The sequence below is a fragment of the Peromyscus californicus genome, unplaced genomic scaffold (genome assembly GCF_007827085.1).
Source record: "Peromyscus californicus insignis strain IS unplaced genomic scaffold, ASM782708v3 Scaffold_20__1_contigs__length_68692818, whole genome shotgun sequence".
NCBI classification, from domain to species: Eukaryota; Metazoa; Chordata; class Mammalia; order Rodentia; family Cricetidae; genus Peromyscus; species Peromyscus californicus.
The window spans coordinates 7,435,600-7,457,772 of record NW_026294503.1 but is presented as its reverse complement, the minus strand read 5'-3'; the positions used below and the strand labels follow the sequence as shown (position 1 = coordinate 7,457,772).

The window sequence follows — 22,173 nt, the reverse complement described above, 5'->3', positions numbered from 1 at the left end:
TGCACTCTACATTTCTGCAAAGCTAGCATTTCGTCAACAAGGCCAAGCTCTGCTGCCAGCTTGAGAAATAGCCAGGCCTGATTTTACCATGACTTCTGTGGTCTCTGAGTGTCTGGGCAGTTGACCTTGTGTTGGGAGAACTATAGTTGGAATTTTCTTTGGGCTGCCAACCAGCTCCCAAATAAAGACATGGAGACTCATTATTCATTATGAATGCTCGGCCTTAGCTTAGGCTTGTCCCACTAGCTCTTTTAATTTAATTTAACCTATTTCTATTCATCTACGTTTTGCCATGGAACTTTTTACCTTTCTTTCATTCTGTATGTCCTACTATCCTGCTTCCTCTGTGTCTGTCTGTGTGGACCCTGGCATCTCCCTGGTGTCTCTCTCCTCCCAGCCTCAGTTCCTCCACCTGCTTACTCTCCCTGCCCAGAAGTTCCACCTGTACCTCCTTCTTCGCTATTGGCTATTCAGCTTTTTATTAGACCAATCAGGTACTTTAGGTAGGCAAGGTAAGACAGCAACACATCTTCACATAGCTAAACAAATGCAGCATAAACAAATGTAACACATCTTTACATAGTTAAATATTCCACAACATAAACAAATGTGACACATCTTTCCATAGTTAAATATTCCACAACAGGGAACTTGCCCTATGTGACCCTTTAGCAGCAAGATGCCCTCAAAGCTATTTTCAGATATTATTCATTCAAATGAGTTTGTGTTTTTACACCCTGAGCTTTTGATGGGAGGGATCTTGATCTAGAAACCTTTCCTATTGTCTCAGTGCAGAGTTGAGTCCCTGTAAAACTGACTAAAAGCAGCAAACAGTAACTAATCCACAAATCAGTAAAGAGGCCTTGGGTCACTGTCAGAATAGCAATACAAGGCCTTAGGGTTTGGGCACCTAAACATTTTCTTTTAGGTCAGCCACAAATGCTTGACAGGTCTACGTGCAGAAATACATGTAGACAGACATTGGAAATTTTTCAACAAAAGCAAATTGCTTATTTTAGGAAAAACTTTTTAATATTGAAATTAAATAGATTAGAATTTCATCTGGCCCTACCACTTACTAGCTGAAAACTCTTGGGTGGGTGACTTACTTCCCTTGGGTCATTCTCCTCATCTATAATATGGGGGAAAAGATATTCTTAGACTTCAGGAGGCAGATTTAATAGTATATGGCAAGTTCAGCACAGTGCATAATGCAGCTTAAATGTTGATGGTCAGTGACTGTTGAACTTGAGGGATGTGGAATGGGGATTGGCTTCAGAGGGCAACCAGAGAGCTTTTCTGGGTCATGGAATTGTTTTGTCTTGGTTTTTTGTATTGGCTACGGCACTGTATATATACTTGTCAGAGCATGCTGATAGTCCTCTTGAAATCCATGAAGTTTTTTCAAATAAATTATATGTTCACACAGCTGATTCCTAACAAGTGACTTACCCTTTTCTCTGCACTTCAGTTTCATTAGTGATTGGTAAAATAGTTTATAAAAGCCCCTTCCCAGAACTATCACTAAGCTTGTCTTAGGGTAGGGGTGGGGGTAAGGGAGACAGAGACAGAGACAGAGAGACAGAGATTATTCACTAGAGAAATGCAAAGCCAAGTAAGAGGATACCACTTCACCCCCAGTAGGATGATTTTAAAAAGGCAGTTGAGGGGTTGGGGAGATGGCTCAGGGGATAAGAGCACTTGTTTTGCAAGCATAAGGACCTAAGTTTATGTTATGTAACATAAAAAGCCAGGCATAGCTGTGCATGTCAATCACCCAGCATTGAGGGACAGAAACAGGCAGATACCAAGAGCTTTGAGAGCTGTGTACCTAAAATGGCAACCCTCCAGTTCAGTGGGGGAACTGATTCTGCAGCAAAGCAGAATGTCTTCCATATATGTGTCATGGGCACACACACTGACACAGTCCTGTACATGCAGCACATACACACTCACAATGGTGGGCGACCACAAGAGCTAGCGAAGACGTAAAGATACCGATTCTTCATACTTGACTGGTGGGAATGTACAATTTGGTCATACCTCAGAACAGGAAACACTGGGTTACCATAGACCCAACCAGTTGCATTCTCTGTGTCTACACTGGAGAGTTGTGAACATGCCCTCACAAAGATGGAGACTGCACCATCTTTCAGTTGATGAACAGGTATGTATATGTCCAATAACAGGACGTTACTGAGACAAAAGGGAATGAAGCAGAGAGTGGACATACAGCTTTCATGTGTTTGACTAGAACAGGCAGTCGGTAGAATCAGAAAACAGATGTGTGTTGTTGGGGGCTCGGTATAGCACAGGAGAGGGAATGCAAGCTTTCTTTGGGAAATGATGAAAATATTCAGGCCTTAAAAAAATAGAGCTGGTTGTGTAACTTCTTGAATACACTTTAAAAAAATCACTGACTATACACTTTTAAATGATTTTATGATATATGAAATGTGTTCTAATAAAGCTGTTAATGAAAGTAGTATAAATGTATAATTTATAAGACTGTCTTGGAATTCTGACTCCCCTAATACCTTAATGTTTATAAATCAGAAGAGTGATAGGTAGGAGTCGTTGAACTTGTACCATTTTAAATTCCTTTTCTTTTTATTACGAGTTCTTATAGCAGCAGTTCAAGCCAATTTCAGAATGAAAATTATTTCCATCTTCATGAACTCTCCCTGAGATGCCGAGCAGCAGAAGTCACAGAGCCTTTGTGTGTTCTCTCTGGGGTGTGATTCACTCTTTGGATCCTGAGAGCTTATGTCACTTAGCCTTTGTACTGAATGGTTCGTTGTCATCATAAAGAACTCCTTTACTTTTAATTGTGAGTGTGTGTGTGTGCACACACATGCATGCATGTTAGTGAAGGTGCCTGTGGCGGCCAGAAGCATTGGGTCCCCCTGGAGCTGAACTTACAGGCCACCAGCATGGGTGCTGAGAATTGAACTTAGGTCCCCTGAGAATGCTATTTTTTTCTTCAACCCCCAGATACTTATCTTTAAGATATTTCAAACAAAATCTTGTTAAGATAGTACTTAGGATACCTAAAGTATCTCTCTCATAAAATTAATATTATAAATAACTATTGCTATTAGTTTAGGTGGCAAATAGATTCTGGTCAGTTCATAGAAATCTGTCATGAATGACTTAAATTAGAAGGTTGTAGAAATAGAATAATCTTAGAATACTAGTAATTGCATGAAATAGGAAAATCTAACCTTAACCTTTTGTTTGGTTTGCAGCATCCCATTATAGCCATTTTTGTTGTTGGTGTTGGTGGTGTGGTCTTTGTTTTTTTTGTTGTTGTTGTTGTTTTGTGGTTTTGGTTTCGGTTGTTGTTGTGGTGGTTTGGTTTTTTTTTGATGCTAGGAAGCCTTTCCTCACAATATTGCACTGCATTCTTTATACATTTTCAAAGCACTCGTAAACAGGTGAAATTATACCTGGGGAAATTGTATGCATTAGTTTGAACCTCCACATCAAAATGCCTCCAGCTGGCACTTAACAGCAGACATTGTTTTTTCGCAGTTGTGGACGCTGCAAGTTCGAGATTCCCATGGTGTCAGACTGAAGTCCTGTATCCTCTCATGCCTCTTCTCTGTGCAGACATGAAGGGAGAGCTCTCTGCTACTTCTTTTTCTTAAAAGGATGCCCAGATTGGGACTCAGTCATAGGACTTCGTTTAGCAGAAGATTTGGGGTAGTTCTGAGAAATAATGTGGCCACTCCGCACATACCCTGTCCTGTCCTATGTAACACAGGCAAAAAGAGGGTTTCACTGTCAAACTGTCTATATAACAGACTATATAAAGGTTTAGTTATAAAAGACAGTAGTAGTGCAAAGATAAGTGTGATCTTTGCCTTTTCTTTGTTTTTATATATATTATATGTATTATATATGTAATATTATATAATACACTCCCAAAAGATAATGGATGGGTCAGGCTACAGCATGTCAGAATTGAGGATTCTGGGACCAGGGTTTGAGCACTTCTCTCTGAGGTTCTCTTCTTACATAGTTTAACATAATTATCTGTGGGACTTTGCACAAAAAAGTCACAAGGAATCATGCTATTAACTAGCTACCTAAAAATACCTATAATACAAGTATTTGGTGTATAAACATACAAATAGTTTAAATGAAAGTTTCCCGTCTAGACTGACAATGTTTCCTCCAAGAGCCAAATATAATTAACATTAAAAACCAAAACAAAACAAAAACCCGGGGGTTTCCTTGGCAAGATTGCAGCAGGCTGCTGCCTCAGCCAGTACCTCAGCAAAGCCCATTTTCAGTTGCGACCTGAAGGAGGCCAAGGGAGGGTGCAGGAGCTCTACCTGGCTCGGTATCGGGAGGTGCCGAGCAGTGTGCTCTATTCCACCTGGAGAGCACCGTGAAACAGGGACAGGATAAAGTCCGAGAAATGTATGAAAGATGCTCAGTCACAGCCCTCAGAATGTTGACCTCCTGGTCATTAAGGGAAAGATGGCAGCGACACATGAGGATTTTCCATGAAACAGAAACACTGAGGCCAAAGGATTTTCTGTCCAGGTTTTGTGTTGCCCATGACCCATGAGGTTACCTGATGGGAAGGTGCATGTTAATATTTAATTATTTTAGAGTACAAATAAACTCATAATTTGATGGTTGCTTTGTGATAGAACAAAACAAAAAACCCTTTTGAGTTGTTGGTCTAACTTGCCCAAGAGACTCCTGAAGCAATATAGGCTATTTCTATTGCCCTTGGTTTCCCCCAGAGGTGGAGGGTGAGTCCCTACTGCTGAAGACACCATGCACTTCTGACACACAGCCCAGGCACCTCGGAGCTGGAACCCATCTGAAAGTCTCCTCCCAGCTAGCTTTTCTGGGACCAGAAGGTGCCATGCGTGCTTCCGAAATAGGGAAGCAACCAGCAGTCCTACCCAGTTATGATGCCTATGAACCACAATGGTGACCGGCATGGCATGAGAACCCTGAGGGTGCGGCAGTGGCACACATCTGCTCAACATGAGGAAACCGTGCCTGGTACTGGAAACCTAGCCAACTGTCCAGGCTGAGTGAAATCATGGACCTTGGAAGAGAACCAGCCATCACCACTTTACTAAACCAGCACAGTCCTAACGACTCTCTAACTATTTGTCCTTATATCCACAGATAGATGTAGTCCTCACCCCTCACCAAGGAAACCTTTGTAACAGGTTTGCAACAGGTGGAGACCTTTGCAGAAAACCACAACCAATCAAAATGTAGAGTTGTGGAGCCCAGTCCCAACGGAGTGATCTACAACCCAGCTCCCACACCTAAGGCCCAGGGATCATTGTGGAAGAGGATCAGGGAGTTTGCTAGTGTGTCTCCTAGAAATATCAGAAACTACACCCATGAAGTCTCACTAACGTGAGTGCTTAAGCATGAGCTGAACAAGGACAACAGTAGACCTGCTAAAGTGGATAAGGAAAGGCCTTGAGGCCTCCACCCTACACAAGGAACTACAGGCAACCAAGGAATGTGGAGAGCAGGAGAAACAGGCTTCCCAGCAAAGAGCACACCAATTGGTTATTTAATACCAAATGGCAAGCCCTGAAAACATATATTTAGGAACACACACACACACACACACACACACACACACACACACACACACACACACGTAACAACAGTGAAAAATGAGGCCATGGATTTGAAGGAGAGCTATATGGAAGATTAGGAGTGGGAAAGGGAAAATGGTTTAATTATAATTTCAAAATAATAAAGGAAATAATTTTTTTATAATTTTATTGATTCTTTGGGAACTTCACATCATGTATCCTGATCACACACATTTCTCAGTCCTTCCATGTCTGCCCCCTCCACCTTTTGACCTCCCCCCCAAAAAAATTTAAAATTAAATAAAACAAGTGCCATTTGTATTGTCTGTACACTCACGGGAGCATGGTCAAACTTCCAGTGGCCTGCCCCTTGAGTAGAACTGAGCCTTCCCTCCTGCACCCACCAGAAGCCATCAGTGCTGAGTGCTAGCTTCAGCATCCTTTTGAAGAGTTCTCTTGGACAGCTGTCTGTTTAGGTTGTTGGTGGGGTGTTGGGAGGGTAGGGGTTGTCACCGAAGCCTTCCATGTCCCTCTTTCTCAACTGTGCATCTGCAATCATCGATAGATATCCCTGCAATGGGAGGGTAGGGGTTGTCACTGAAGCCTTCCATGTCCCTCTTTCTCAACTGTGCATCTGCAATCATCGATAGATATCCCTGCAAAAGTAGCTTCCCTGCTCTTCACAGTCAGCGGGCACATGGATCATGGGCTTCCACATGTTTTCTGGTGACAGCACAGACCACAAACAGCCCTTGGCTGCAGTAGGACCACAGACCCAAACAAGTTCCTCAGAGATAGCCTGAACCATGACACTTGCAGCGATACCTATCGATACCTACCATCTGGATGGCCTTCAGTGGTAACACAGGCCACGGACATCAACACAGACCTCAGCTGCAGTAGGACCTTGGACCTGGACATGGCCCTCAGTAGCAGTGTGGATTCAGATATCACCATGAGCTCAGATGGCAATGCCAGCCACTCACAGCCTGTTCTCACTGCCATCAAGTCTCTAGTTCCAACTCTCTACCGGGGCGTGAAATCTCTCCAGTGTTTTTATGTAGACACTTAGTACTATGAACTTGCCTCTTAGAACCAACTTCATTGTGTCCCATAAGTTTGTTTTGTTTTGTTTGCTTTTTTGAGACAGAGTTTCTCTGTGTAGCCCTGGCTGTCCTCGAACTCACTTTGTAGATGAGGCTGGCCTCGAACTCACAGAGATCCAAGTGCCTCTGCCTCATGAGTGTTGGGATTGAAGGCGTGCGCCACCACTGCCCAGCGTGTCCCATAAGTTTAGATATGTTGTGTCTTCTTTTTCATTTGATTCTAGGAAGTCCTTAATTTCTTTTTAAATTTCTGTCTTGACATGTTTTTCATTCAGTAGTAAGTGGTTCCATTTCCATGAGTTTGTGAGCTTTCTGTTTCTGTTGTTGAAATCCAGCTTCAATTCACGGTGGTCTGATAGGATACAGGGAGTTATTTCAGCTTCTTGTATCTGTTGAGACTTGCTTTGTGTCCAAGTATGTAGTTAATTTTGGAGAAAGTTCCACGAGGTACTGATAAGAAGGTACATTCTTTTGTGGTCGGGTTAAATGTTCTGTAAATATCTGTTAGGTCTGTTTGGTTTATTATGTGGGTTAGCTCCAGCATTTCTCTCCTAAGTTTTTGTCTGGATGACCTGTCTGTTGTTGAGAGTGGGATATTGAAGTTCCCACTATTAGTGTGTGAGGGTCAATATGCGATTTAAGCTGCAGTACTGTTTCTTTTACGAAGTTGGGTGTCCTTGTGCTTGGTGCACAGATGTTAAGAATTGCAGTGACCTCTTGGTGGATCTCCTTTGATGAGTCTGTCGTGTCCTCCCCTATCTCTTCTGATTAGTTTTGGTTTGAAGCCTATTTTGTCCGATATTAAAATGGCTACACCAGCTTGCTTCTTGGATCCATTTGCTTAGAGTATCCTTTTCCATCCTTTTACCGTAAGGTGACGTCTATCCTGATTTTAATATTCTAAAATGCACCTCTGAAGGACAAAGTGCTTTCATTTTTAATGACTATAAATGCTATTAATTTATTATTAGTTTTAAACAAAACTCCCTCCGTTTTATTAAAGAATCCAGCTAGGTTCAAATTTGCATTCATTTAAGCTTTTTTTTTTTCTGTTTGTAAGTTCACTCACAGCCTTTTGAATGTTGTTTTTTGTAAGCAACGAAATATGTTTTAAAGAAACTATTTTTACAATTTCCGCTCTGGAGTTTGCCAAGTGTATCTCAGTAATGCAATTAAAGATGCTCCCTGTCCTCTGTCTTTCCTATAAGTTAGATTTAGAACCAAGCCTACATGGCCACAGGAGCTATTTTAAATCTAAGGTTGAATTAATTACAATTAAATCAAATTAACTTACTTGTTACAGTACAATGCCCTCATTTCAAATGACCAATATCTACATGTGCCAAGTGGCTACCAAGTCAGATAGTGTCTCTGTGGTGTATGTTCATCTTGTAGAAAGTTCCATGTCAGAGCTCTGTTAAGTAAAGGCTTGCTCAAATTCACTTTCCTTTGAGGGTGTGTTCATCTTTTGGGAGGCAGGCGGAGTGTCCATGCCTCTTTTCTTTCTGACTTTCATGGCTAACGCCCAAGTCCATTATGTCATTAAAGGATGCAGAATGCCAATCATAGTTTTACAGTCACTTTTCACTAGCATAATCCCCAAATGCTTCACTGCTGTATTAACTTACTTAGGCCATGTCATTTCTCAGAAATATTGGTAAGTGAAGATACAGCAGACGAGCTCTGCTCTATAAAGGGGTAGAGGAAATTAAAATTGAAAATGAGCCTCAGCCATGTGAATCCTTGGGTAAAGGTAAGGGATCGGATTCTATCTGAAGAAAAATGCTGCACTTGTAGCTTGCCCTTTGCCAGCAGTGGCTCTCCCCTTCTTAATAATGTGCTTTGGAAAAATTAACATCTCACCCCTTAGCCTGGGACCTTCATTGCATTCATTTGCTTGTGAAAAACTTGTCATGTGACTTCAACAGCTGTAAACAGAGTGAGGACTGGGACTCTGTCTTCCTGTGGGTGTGATGTCTGGAGCTGCTGCATCTGCTTTGTTAGGCTGAAAAAGATCAGCAGCCTGTGGCCAGCAGGATTACAGGAGGAAGCTAGATCTCTGAATTAAGTCGTGTCTGGAGTCTAGCATGCCTCTTTTTTAAAATTAGCTCTATTGAGGTAAGATTTTCATGCAGTAAAATGTGCTCGTTTTGAGGACACATTTTGGTGAACTTTGCCTAACATAAATGCACATGTAACACTTCCCAAAATACAGAAAAGTGTCATCATCTCCAGCTCACTTTCATTGTTTTTAGTAAGTCAGTTGCTCTTGCTACCCACTGTAGGCACTGGTCTTCTGTCACTCTTGAGAAGTGTCTCTGTAACTGGGATTTTGTGGCTAACGTCCCTCCTCCAGCAGCCCCAGCAGACAAGTCTGGGCCACCCATGCCAATACCTGACTAAAGAGAAGAGTAAAGGCAAAGAGTGGAAAGGAAATGCAGTGATGCGTTGAGAAGAGAAACGAAGGGTCCAGTGACCCCAGGACAGATTTGGGGTACTGCCATGAGCTTTAGTTTGAAGTGACGGAAGAATTAGGACAAGGACAGGAAGGCCCAGACCACATCTTGATGAGACATAATTAGTGAGGTGTCTACCCAAGATGGCTTCTGGTACCTTTAGCACTCTGGTTGTACTTGGTAGTCTAAGGAAGTTGTCCATGTCGTTACTCAAGGGGGGCAGTCTGGTTTGTGTGAGGTGACCATGTCTGCTCCACCCACTGGGCTGCTGAGGATCCAGAGTGCCTTCAGCCTGCAAGGGGGACAGATAACAGGTCAGGTTGACAGCTGTTCCTGCGGTGACTCCTGTGCCTGTTCAGACCTAAAGCAGACAGACACACAGCTTTAGGCCGTAAGTGAGGACTTGGTGCTTGGTGCTGTTTCAGAAAAAATTTCTAAGTGCTTCTTACATTTCCTTCTAGAACTTTACTAGCATTTTTAGATTTGCTTGTTGTTTGATGTTTTCATTCCCCTTACATGGGTGTGTGTTTGGTTATGCATATTCATCATGAAAAGAAACTTCTAAAATGACTGTGCAGTTTTACACTCCTGCCAGCAATTTTTAAAAATATTTTCACTATCATTTTATTAAGTAGTGAATTTATTGATTTGGGGGTGGGGGTTGTATGTGCATGCGTGCATGCGTGTGCATGCGTACTGTGATGCACATGTAGAGTTCAGAAGACAACTTACTGGAGTCAGTTTTCTCTTTCTGCTATGTGGAGTCCAGGGATAGAACTCAGGTCTTTGGGACTGGTAGCAAATGTCTTACTTGTACCTACCACTGAGCCATCGGGGAAGTTCCCGTGGGAGTTTCACGAGGGGAATAGGAGTGGTAACCTGGAGTAAAGCACTAGGTCAGCCCTACTGCTGCTGTGTGTGTTCTGATTGCTGGTAAGACCCGGGAAATCATCTGGAATGCTCCACCTGAGAACTTTTCCACACTTGAAAGAAGAACTTCAACTAGGTGAGCTGAAAGTGTTTTTAACTTCTGCCTTGTAGCAGCTCTTGATCTGTCCCTTGGGAAGACTCACCATACACATCGGCAGATTAATCTAAGACAAGGACCCTGATGCACATTTTGGGAGTAATTTTTTTGCAAGGTTTCACTCTCCATGCTCCGATATTACTGCTGCCTCCCGAACGCAGTCTGTCCCTTGGCCTAACAAGATTTCCGGGCTCCGCCGGGATGCTCCTGCTCCAGGGCCTCTCCGGGCAGAAAGCCTGTGCACCTACCCTGTTTGTCCCTTCTGTCTCGGTACTCACCATCCTGCAGCACAGGCTGGCGTTAGTTCTAGTTACCTTTACCCCAGCTCTTTTGTTCAACATGGACTTGCTGGCTTTTTCCAGTTCTTGTTGTGACCTGTAGGAGGAGTCTTATGTGTGAGTTTCTTATTTCTGTTTATTTTCTGCTGTGTGGGTATGCTCATTTTAAATCTCAGTCCTTCCCCAATTGTTCCCGTAGTTATTTTTCTGTTTACTGTCCTGCATTTTCCAAATGGATGTGGAATTACGTAATCTACAGACACAGGCTGACATTTCTCCTGCAGTTCTCAGTGTCTGTGGTTTTCCAGTTGAATCGGCTGATATGGGAAACCAGAGTGGACACAGCATCCCCGAGTCTTACTTTTGGCAGAAAGTCCCTAACTTTCCCTCCTTGAGTAGAACACTTGCTTTTTTTTTTTTTTTTTTTTTTTTGCTTTTATTTCATGTATTTTGAGGTAATTTTCTCAAGAGATTGTCAGCCCTTTGGGAGCCAGGACTTGGCGTAACTCATATTTATATGTCAAGTGCTCTTTATTTGAGCAGATAGAGACTGGATCCCTATTTATGTCATGTTCTGTGGTAGTCCCCAGGGTTGAAAAATAGCACAACCCAGCTTAACACTGTTGCTGCCTACGGCCCTTTCCCCCAACTCCTCCCCTCCCCAGAGTAGGACCTAGTGGAGAATTATAAACACTGACAGCGAACACAAATGTGATACACTTGAGCAGTGTATTAAACATTAGAGAAGCCCGCTGCAGATGGCTGAACCCAGCACAGGGAATCAGAGCCACCTCCGTAAGGTGCAAAGTAGAGCAGCAAGATATTGGATAACATTTCTAAAGCAAATCTGTTATTATTGCAACTGAAAGGCAGGGTGAGCGAATGTGAGCCAGAGAGGAAAGTTTACAGGCCATTAGATCGGACAGTCGGGAGAGCTCAGCAAGCCTAGCTAGGGTTTTTAACTTTTCCTTAAACATAATAAAAGACAGACTAGATTGGTTGGTTGGTTTTGTTTTTTACAAGTGTGTGTGTGTGTGTGTGTGTGTGTGTGTGTGTGTGTGTGTGTGTGTGTGTAAGCCTGATAATTAACTGCTCTGTATATAGCGGAAAAAGAAATTCTCGGATGCCAAACATGCTACAGTTATTAGCTGTCTCAAATGGGTTTAACTCCAAGAGCTAAGCACTATCTCTTTTATAAACAGGAAATGCACTCATGTCTGAATCCTTTGTTTTTAAGTAAGAAATACACAGTTCTTTATGTCATGGGAATTGATACAGAATCTAAATTCTTCTTTAAAGTAAGCAATATAAATGTCTTGGTGACTAATGACTGGTGTTCAGGTTTCTTCTCATCCAGTTGCTTGCTCTGAAAAAAAATGACTAAACCCTAAGAGGCTTTGGTTTCTTCATATGTAAAATGACTGTTAAATGTGAAGGACTCACTGAATGGATGCTTGCAAGGCATTGAGGAGTTAGCTGGTACCTGTCTGCCAAACCTTCAGTGTGGTTTTTATTCCAGAGCTTTAGCTACTGAATGAAAAGAGAACAGAAAGAAGAACCCACCAGATGGAGAGACCATAAATACAAGTGTTGTTTATGATACCACCATTTTGAACAAGCCCAGGCTTTCGAGAAATAGTCCAGTTAATGTCCTGTCTAAATGCCACAGAGCTGGGGTGGGATCCCCAGGTCAAACTGGAATTCAGCCATCTAGCTGAGCCTCATACCACTTTTCTCCTGGTTGACTGTCAGAACCACAGAAGCATACAAAGTGGAACTGTTAACTCCTCTTAGTGTTTAGTTAGTGAGGTAGGGACCATTGACCCTCAGTATTTGTGAGGTGGGGACCATTAACCCTTCTTAGTATTTATTTCGTGAAGTGAGGACCATTAACCCCTCACGGTATTGAATTAATGATACTAGAAACAAAATATGTCAAAAGAAGCAATTCCTTGATTTAGGTGCCAGTGAAAGTTTTTATTGAAAGCCTTTGAGGTGTTACCCACTCTGTTGACTGGTGTCTTAGCTAGCCAGCTGCTGGTGTATAGTTAGAGAAGTGATGTCTGTTACCCTGGTTTCTTTTTCTAGTATTTGCTTCCGGTAAGGATAGCGTTCTGTGAGACTCTCGGGAGGGACTGCACATGTACTGCTGCCACAGTAGAGAAGGCAGTGTGTGTGTGTGTGTGTGTGTGTGTGTGTGTGTGTGTGTGTGTGTGTGTGCGCGCGTGTTTGTACCTGTGGTGTTCAGTTCTTAAAGTGGGGGTGGGGGATGGTAAGAACTGTTTTCTTTGGCTCGTTACTGATAACATGGAAGTTTAAGTGATGTGTTTGTTAAAATATTTTTGATAGCAGTATACCTGAATTAAGTTATCTGGTTCAACTGATGTGGGTCAGAAACAACCAAGGTAATAACAAAATGTTCGATTTTAATAGATTATCGGTTTTTTGACTTCTGGAAAGGACTATGTTCAAGTAAGAGCTAGTGTATGGGAACTCGGCAGCATCAGTTTCGTATTTGAGGGTGTTATCAGTACTGATGCTGTGTTACAACACTGATGCTATCCTGAAACCCTGTTTTCAACACTAAGCAGTGTCACATTTCTGCTCACCTAGAATGATCAGGCATGAACAATATTTGTTCACTCATCTTTCCGTTTTTTATACAGTGTGAATAACACTTTTAAAGAAATCTGTGCCAATATATAACAAATTCAGTTCTTGTTTGGATGTATAGAATACACCTGTCTAACCGGTTCCTGGGGTTTACAGTTGTACACACTCCTAGACCTATCAGAGTTTATATAGACATAACACATGTATGTATGTAACATACTAACCTGCACACCAGGTGGTGGAGCTGGTGTGAAATGTTTGGCCACCTAGTCTACAATGCACAATATGCCACTTTTCTTCCTCAGCTTGTTCTCATTTACTGTCTGGGGAAAGATTGAACATACCGTATGTCCGACATGAATGCACAGTTGGGTTGCTCCTTGAAGGCTATCAAAAGCACGGCTGTAATATGTAGACGTGCAGTGTGTAGAAGCACAACCCACAGTGCTGCTCCAGCTTTCACATGCAGTAGACCCCACCCTTGGACAAACGTGGGAGTGCTTATTGAACGTGTTTCTTAGTTTGTTTCTTCTGCCTTTAAGTAAGTTGTGTGTTGTCAAGAAGTGGACAGGACCTTTCTAATGGTTCTAGCTCTCCATATGTATGATTTACATTGCTGGGCAAAAATAAATGGTGCTTATGTGGTGTTAACACACAGTGATTGGAGTAAGCACAGCGGGTTTGCTGGTGGGTTTAGTGTCTTCCACACCTGCTTTCACTCCCTCTAACTGGGGGAGTAGAGGAGTTCCCTGCAGTGGAGCAGTATCGCAGTAGTCAACTGTGTGCTTTGGTTGGTATTGTTTTATTCCACAGTAGTAATCTGTGTTTTACCCAGTTGGAAAGAGTGAATAGCTGTTCAGTGTTACGTGCCATAGCATGGTTTCAGCTTAGATGTCATGACACCTCTCATTTACTCATCTGTCAGTGGTTTGAGCATTTGTTCTTCTGGTCTAGGATCTGTTAAAAAAAAAAAAAAAAGTGGGTTGCCAAATAAACAGACTCTCTTCTAGCACTTCTTAGTGAGGTGGGGATGTTGGGCAATGATCCCTAATTGTGGGAGTGTAGTGTAGTGAGGTGGGGATGTTGGGCAATGATCCCTAATCGTGGAAGTGTAGTGTTGTGAGGTGGGGATATTGGGCAATGATCCCTAATCGTGGAAGTGTAGTGTAGTGAGGTGGGGATATTGGGCAATGATCCCTAATCGTGGAAGTGTAGTGTAGTGAGGTGGGGATATTGGGCAATGATCCCTAATCGTGGAAGTGTAGTGTAGCATTCAAAAAAGGAAGGTTGTTAGTTACAGTATTGCAGTTTTCGCCATATTCTATCTGAAAGAATTCTGCTTTCACTTCCTAAGTTTTACTCAACTGGCTTCAAGAAAGAACTGGGGATGTAGCTTAGTGGTAGAGTATTTGCCCTGCAAGTACAGGATCCTGGATTCGTCTCCAGCAACAGTGTTGGGAAGGGTGATGTTTGATGGAAAATAATCTATAATAAAATAAAAATGTCTCTTACAAAATGAATACCTGAAGGGACTCATTTGCTTTAATTTGAGGGAGCAGACACCTTAGTGCTTTTCAGAAGTCACACTTGTTAGGTGGCGGTGGCACTTGGCAAATTAGTTGTGTGCTTTTTTTTTTTTTTTTGAGACAGAGTTTCTCTGTGTCGTTTTAGTGCTGTCCTGGCTCTCACTCTGTAGACCAGGTTGGCCTCGAACTCACAGAGATCCGCCTGGCTCTGCCTCCTGAGTGCTGGGATTAAAGGCGTGTGCTACCCAGCTGTCCTTTTTTTATTATTATTATTTTTTTTATTACCAGCTTGATACAGTACAAATTCTTATCCTAATCGTGAAATGTTTCATTGAGGCTTGCCCAGTGATTGAGTAAAATCAAAACTTATTATAAGCCACAGTTATCTTAGGGTCCCCCCTGCTATGTAGCCTCCCTGATTCTGTGGGTTGCGGTCTGGTTATCCTTTGCTTTATATCTAGTATCTACTTATGAGTAAGTACATACCATGTTTGTGCTTCTGGGTTTGGGTTACCTTACTCAGGATGATATTTTCTAGTTCCATCCATTTGCCTGCAAATTTCATGCTGTCATTGTTTTTCTCTGCTGAGTAGTACTCAATTGTGTACTATAGAATTGTATTACATGCAATATATAGAATATACAAATTCATAGAGACAGAAAGATTAGACGTTATCTCAAGATAGAGAAGAAAGGAATATAGAGCAATGATTTCCTAAGTACAGAATCTCTGTTTTGTGTGATGGAAAAACCCCACAAATGGACAGTAGTATCAGGACATAATATCATGAATGTAATAAATCAATACAATTAATGTAATTAATGTATATCATAAATATAGTTATTGAATGAATACTGCAAATGTAATCAATGAATATACATACCACAAATGTAATTAATATCATGAGTATAATTTTAAAAAATTAATTAAAAAATAAATAAATAAAAGAAGGGGGGAAAAAAGTTATTTGTGTGCTTCTGTGAAAGGAAGTGTAGATAGAAGTTGGTGACTTCCAGAGTGAGAGATGTTGTCCCTTCTCTTAAAACTATTAAAACCGGGAGAAAAAGTTGGAAGATACATAAGAGAATGAAAGACATTGGTTGAAGTGGAGTAGTGTGGAACTCCCACGATGACAGTGGCTGATGGGCTAGCCCTGAACAGGATGTCTTTAATCACCACCTTCCCTACAGTTCTGCTCACTGCCTGCTGGTCTGCAGCTGATGATTCCTTCTGGGGTTAGTCAGCTCTCTGGAGTTGTAAGATCTGCATATTGCACTGGATTGTCATTTCCAAATGTTTTGTCTTACTTCTTTTTGGAGTAAAAATTGAGTTTCTGATAATTGAAAGTCATTCTGTATAGTCTTAAGAATGTGAAATTTTTCAACAAGTTTTACCTTGGAAATTAGTTTATTTATTATGTTTAATTTTAGGAAATGGTGCTCTTGCAGAACTTTCTGAAAATGTGCATATTTCCGGAGTGTCAACTGGTAAGTCTCCTTTTGTAATGTTTAAATTTCATGCATGACTTATATGGTAAATATTGAAAACCACCTGGTATCTTATGAAGTGATATTTGGCTATAAAAATTATTGCTGCTTTCGCAGCATGTAATAAGGAGGGAAGGACCTGGAACATGGAGAAATTCTCATAAGATAAAGTGATGATGCATGCTTGAGGGTTGATTGTACTGTTTCAAACAGACTGCATAATTATTTTCACGTGAAAGTTAAACCAAGAGAAAAGTCAACGTAAGTAGAATTAGATATTTTCTCTCCATGCAAACTTGTGTGAAATGAAATTAATTTTGAATGTTATCTCTAGAATTTACAGCCTTAGAAATGAAGTGTCTTGTTAGATGTTTTAGATTGGAGCAGTACTCCACAAAAACCTGTTTTCTTGAGTGCACAGTTTGTTACGAAAACAGTCCATTAGCATGCTTAGGTCTGTGGAACTCAGAAGTCAGTCAGAGAACCAGATTCTTCATCCACCTAAGCTACAGCTTTGTTACCAGAGGCCCTGGTTCCACAGCTGTCCTTTGTGGATAACTTCCAGTTTGGTACTGTCTTTGCTCTGTTAACTGTAGTTACCAACATCAAAAACAATTTATTTTTTCATGTATGGAAATAGTTTCTTACTACTAACAATTACTAATAATTCTTAATTTCCCTGCATTATTGATAAGATTTAGAAAGTTAAAAGTTACACAGCAATATTTATCAGTCTACTGAGTTTATATTATAAATTTTACAATTTTTTTGTTTTTTCTTCCATAAAGAAAAATTGGAAGTTTGTTGTTGGTTTTGTGTCCCTGACTCTGTGTTCAGGAAGTTAGTGGACTTCCCATCCACTCTGGTTAGTCTGTGCGCTCAGTAGATGCACAAACACCTGGTCCCTAGACGTCACAGTAGTCTTGTTCATTTTCTCACTTTTTCATAGGCTTTTCATTGTGTGTTGACTTTACACCTAACTGAAAACAAAGACTTGTTTTAAATGTTCTCCTATTTACTGCTGTGTGAATATGGTCCACATGAGGAGGTCAGTGAACAGCTTGGAGGAGTAGGCTCCCTTCCCCCTTCGGCTGCAGGTTGGAACCAAGAGCTTCTACCCACCGCGCCGTCTCTCGGGTCCAGCAAAAGCCAAGTTTAAAGATGATCTTGTCTCCCTTCCCCATTTTTAATAACAAGTGAGAATTGTGATTACATTCCCAATTCACAATAGGAAATAGTGTTGTTTACAAATATTTTTATTTCTACAACCAGAGGCTTGTTGTGTAATTCAGAATTTTTATTTATTTATTTATTTATTTATTTATTTATTTATTTATTTATTTATTTATTTATTTATTTATTTTGGTTTTTCCAGACAGGGTTTCTCTGTGTAGCTTTGCGCCTGTCCTGGAACTCACTCTGTAGACCAGGCTGGCCTCGAACTCACAGAGATCCGCCTGGCTCTGTCTCCTGAGTGCTGGGATTAAAGGTGTGCGCCACCACCGCCCGGCCTAATTCAGAAGTTTTTCAAGACTATTATCTCAAGACTCCTTTCAAACGTTGGTTCTTTCAGGCTGCCGTAGCAATTTAAGTTAAGCAGATGGTTTAAGTGACAGCAGTTTCCTCAAAGTTCTAGAAGCTGAAGTCCAAAGTTAGGCGCTAGTGGGTGGATTCCTGGGGTAGCCCTCCTGCTGTTGGGCTGGAGCATCTCCCTGTGGGCTCACTGACTCCCCAGGAGTGCTTAGAAGAAAAGACAGCCTCTCTTCCTGTATGAGGACACTCACACAGTACCGGAGTCACTTCTCAGCTGCTCCGTTCCAGTGGACGCCTTGAACACACAAACTACAGCTCCTTTAGTGTCAGCCCCTCCAGCTTTGTGTCAGGACCCTCAGCTCTTAGTGTTACAAGTCCTTGATAGTGTTCTGTGACAGACTTTTCCTGGGTAGATGCAACACACACACAGTCTGCTCAGTCACCCCAGACAGCGAGCCCACAACAGACCAAAGTACAGATACCACCGAAGTCCAACTTGGTAAGCTGTTGGGGTCACTTACAGGGATATAAGTGAGGGGGGGTCACTTACAGGAGCAAAAATGACTCATAGACAGCTGCATCATCAAGCCCACCCCAGCATGAGTGACAGCTCACACTGCTGGGATCCTGGAGCACACTGCACAGCCTACAGGCAACACAAAGGTTGGAGGGTTTCTTTCCAGGTGGTTCAGGTGGTCCAAACTGCTTCCAAGCAGCCAGACTGGTTCCTGTCTCCTTGATGTAGCTGATCTGCTCTCAGTCTTTGCAGACTGGCTCATCTGAGAGCTTTCTTACTTGTCCTAGAGCGTCCCTCAGCCATCCTTATTATTTACTTTCAGGAGGGGATGCCTAGTAAATCTGGTCAGTTTCCGGAACTTCCTGAAGCTGTTTTGAGATGTTCACCTTCTGTCTTTAAGAACTTACTTACAGGGTAGAATGTTATAACACAGGAGGAAACTGCTGGATGACAGATAGTCCTGGAACTCCTCCAGTTGCCTGGGTCTGGCCTCTCCTCTGCGATCTTAGCTCTCTGCATTCCGCCCTGTTGCTCTTGGACTCTTGGACTACTGCCTCTGCTTGTGCCTCAGACTGGCAGTCATGGGAGCTGCGTCTTTGTAAAACCAGCTCACCCCACTCTCCCTTGATGAAGACTAGAGATAGATAATAAAACGGAAGGAGTCCGCGTCGGAGTGAAGGCTGCAGCACAGGGGACAGGACACAGGACGGAGGAGGCTCTGGAGAGAGATGCATGCTGCTTATGCAACCAGATATGCTTAGCTGTGATTGATGGGGGCCGTGCTCCTGGTGGACCTGCTGGGAGGGGGTCAGAGGTTGTGTGTAAGGTCATCTGAAGTAGCTATAGGCAGGGTCATTTAAGGTCTGTCATCGGAGCTGTCACAGCCAAGGCCATGACAACTGCAGGAATTCTGAGGCTATAATCAGTCCCCTTAGGCATAAGTGGTTGGTCTGAAGTCGCCACCTGTCATCATCATCTGCTGGGTCCAGCTTCCCTGGAGCTGTGGGAAGGTCATCAAAAGAGCATAAAGAACCATGGAGGAAGCAGCTGCCATGCCTTTGAACCTGGCAGGGCTGACCATTCAGTGTGGTTGCCATCCTGATAAACCTTGAGGAGCAAAAGCAGTATTACCCACAACCCCACTGGACTCAGGAGCCAGGGAGACAACAGCAGTAGTTCTCAGGAGGCCTTTGCCATGTCTAGCTTGGGACAGCTGCCCGGTGTGAACTTTTTCAAAGTTAGCCCCCAGCCTACCCTTAGTGGGAGTTGGGGCCTTCTGGCCTGTCTCATTACTGGGCTGGAAGCCACCTGCATTTAGTCTGTTACTCTTTTAAGACTGTCTCCAGGACACCGGCATGGTTCAGTAGGTAAATGACCTTACCACCAGGTTCAGTCCCCAGATCCCACATGGTGCGGGGAGGGAACCAGCCCCTGCGTGTGTCCTTCCTCTGAATTCCACACAGGCTCTTGGACTCATGTGCCCCCCCCAACCCCCAGACACAAAATGAGAAATGTGAAAAAAATATTTAAAAATGATACTGTCCCCAAATATTGGGAGTGGGTCTTCAGCATGGGAATTCTAAGGCAGGGGAGGGGGGCGATGAATTTAGTTCATAGTAAGAACTTTGAAGAATTGGAGTCATCTGAATAGAAATGGATGGGGGGGTTCAGAGGGGAGATGGAGGGTGGGACTGGGAGGAGAGGAAGGAGGAGAAACAGCAGTCAGGTTGTAAAAATAAATCAATAAAATATATACATTTGGAAAAAAAAAGAATTGGGATCTTGTTTTGTTAGCAGTTCTAAGGACAGAGCCAAGGCCTTGAGCATGGCAGGCAAGTGATCTTCCTACCAGTGAGCTCCACCTGGCTCTGTCATTACTACTGCTGTTGAGGTGGGTAGATGGAGCAGTTAAGACAGGGCCTCTGTAGCCCACACCAGCTTCCACCTAACTGTGGCTAGGTGACTAACCATGCCTCCACCTTTCCAGTGCTGAGCTTAGGAGGCTGTTGTGTCTGCCACCGATCCCTTTTTTGTTGTTTTTGAGACAGGGTCTTACTGTGTAGCCAGGTTGTCCTAAAACTCCAATCCTCCTGCCTTAGTGAGGCTGGTATTGGAATCGCCAGTTCACAGCACCATGCCCAATAAGAGTTTGTGTGTGTGATCACTACTAGTATTTACTGTATTAGAAATTAAAGCTGAGAAATTGCCTCAAAACTTATAAATTCAATTTAAAATAACAAGAATGAGCTTATTATAAGATTGTGTCTATAGCATAGTTTTATTAAAATATATTTTTCAAGAAAAAAGTGTCAACAGTATCATTGTTTTATAATATTGTAAGGCCTTTATTGATGGATTTAAAGTAGCTGGGTTTTCAACATCTGTTTCTACATTCAGTCTTTTGCAACATGTTTTATTTAACACATGAAAATAATCTAATTGATATGTAACTAAAAGCATATAGGAGTATTTTAACAATTTTTTTCAGACAATTGTGAATATCCTTTGTTATAAAAATCCAACAAGTGGTAGTTTCTAAAAGGTTAGCTGCAGTTGGAATCTGAATTCTTGTGTGCGCTTTTTGTGCTCTGTGACAGTGCAGTATGGTTAGCTTTGGCCTCTGAGTGTATTTTCATGACTGTGTATGATTTTATAGCATGTCAGTCACTTAATACTGTTTGCTGAGTTGTACAGATTAATATGGAGTGTGAAAGCTGCAGAAATTTGGACATATACAATATCAAATTGTAAATTTAATGTCAATGCATCAGGACTGAATTATACTTCGCACTTTTGTCTGTTTGCTTGAGATTGGGCTGCTGGACTCTTGCTTAGTATTGCCATTGCTCTTAGGAAATTCCTGTTTGAGAAACATCAGCATAAAGTCACACTTTAAAGGAGGAAAATATGTTCTCTCTAAGCCTTTCCCCACTTAGAATTTGAGACACGTGTAGACATACTTATTGTTTGCTAGGGCTGCCATATCAAAGCACCACAGACTAAACAACATAATGTGTTTTCTCAGGAGCCTGGAGGCTCAAAGCCCACAATCAAGATGTGGCAAGAATAGTTCCTGCTGTGTTCTTTCTGTGGCTTTTAGATGCCATCTTACTGCCTCCTGCCCTGGAGTCTGTTCTAATGTCTTCTGAAGTTACATCATAATATCCCACCCATGTGACCTCCTTTAAACTTAATTACCTCATCAAAAAGTCTTCCTGTAATTACAGTGACACTCTGAAGTACTGGTGTTAGGACTTTAATAAATGAATTTTGAGGACAATACAATTCATCCCATCCCAATGTGTATTTTAATTATGTGGGTTTATACGTCAATAAAATACTCCATTTCAGAAGATAGCAAAACCTTATTAATACAGAGTATTTTTTTCTGAAGGTTAGTCTTATAAAATCATGAAGAACAACATATAAGACCTATCCCTATTGCACATTAAAGAGAATAAATGGATGTTTTCTCAGTCTTTGTCCAGTTAGGGAAACTATACATACATTGTTATCCCTTGTGTGAAGTGTTTCAGGTTTGGAGTGTTTGGGGACTGGAATGTTTATGTAGACATTCTGAAATTTATGTAGAGCATTAAAATGCTCCAATTCTATAATAGCAACAACAAAACTTTCAGATTTTAGAACAATCTGGATTTTATATTTGGAGGTTAGCAAAATACATGCTGTAAAGGTTTCTGAAATCCTTGCATCCAATAGAATTAGATCTTTTGGTGCTGGTCACAGACTGAGATGTCTCGCCTGAACAGACTCTAATGTAAGCATGTCTTCCCTTGAAGAAGCAAAGCTCAGGCTTCTGTGGTGCTGCGTCTTCTGCACTCAGCCTTCACCTTAAGCCTTTCTACTCTGTTTGGTTCTGCAGCCCCCTGCTCCAGCTGTCCACACTGTAAAGTCTACTGAAGATTTGTAATTAGGTTATACTTTGTCCAGTTAGTACACTTTGAAAATGAATTTTTTTAAAAAATATTTTTACCACAGAAAAAATCAGGACCATCCAAGGCAAATTGGGATGCATATTCA

At 41.9% G+C, this 22,173-nt stretch overlaps 1 protein-coding gene across 1 annotated transcript in view; it reads left to right on the top strand.

Moving 5' to 3' along the window:
* Positions 1-22,173, top strand: part of Lrp12 (LDL receptor related protein 12) — a 78,243-nt gene that overhangs the window by 23,248 nt on the left and 32,822 nt on the right. The window contains exon 2 of the mRNA XM_052747720.1: positions 16,026-16,082. Within this exon, the coding sequence (XP_052603680.1) occupies positions 16,026-16,082 (57 nt within the window). The remainder of the gene's footprint in view (positions 1-16,025; positions 16,083-22,173) is intronic.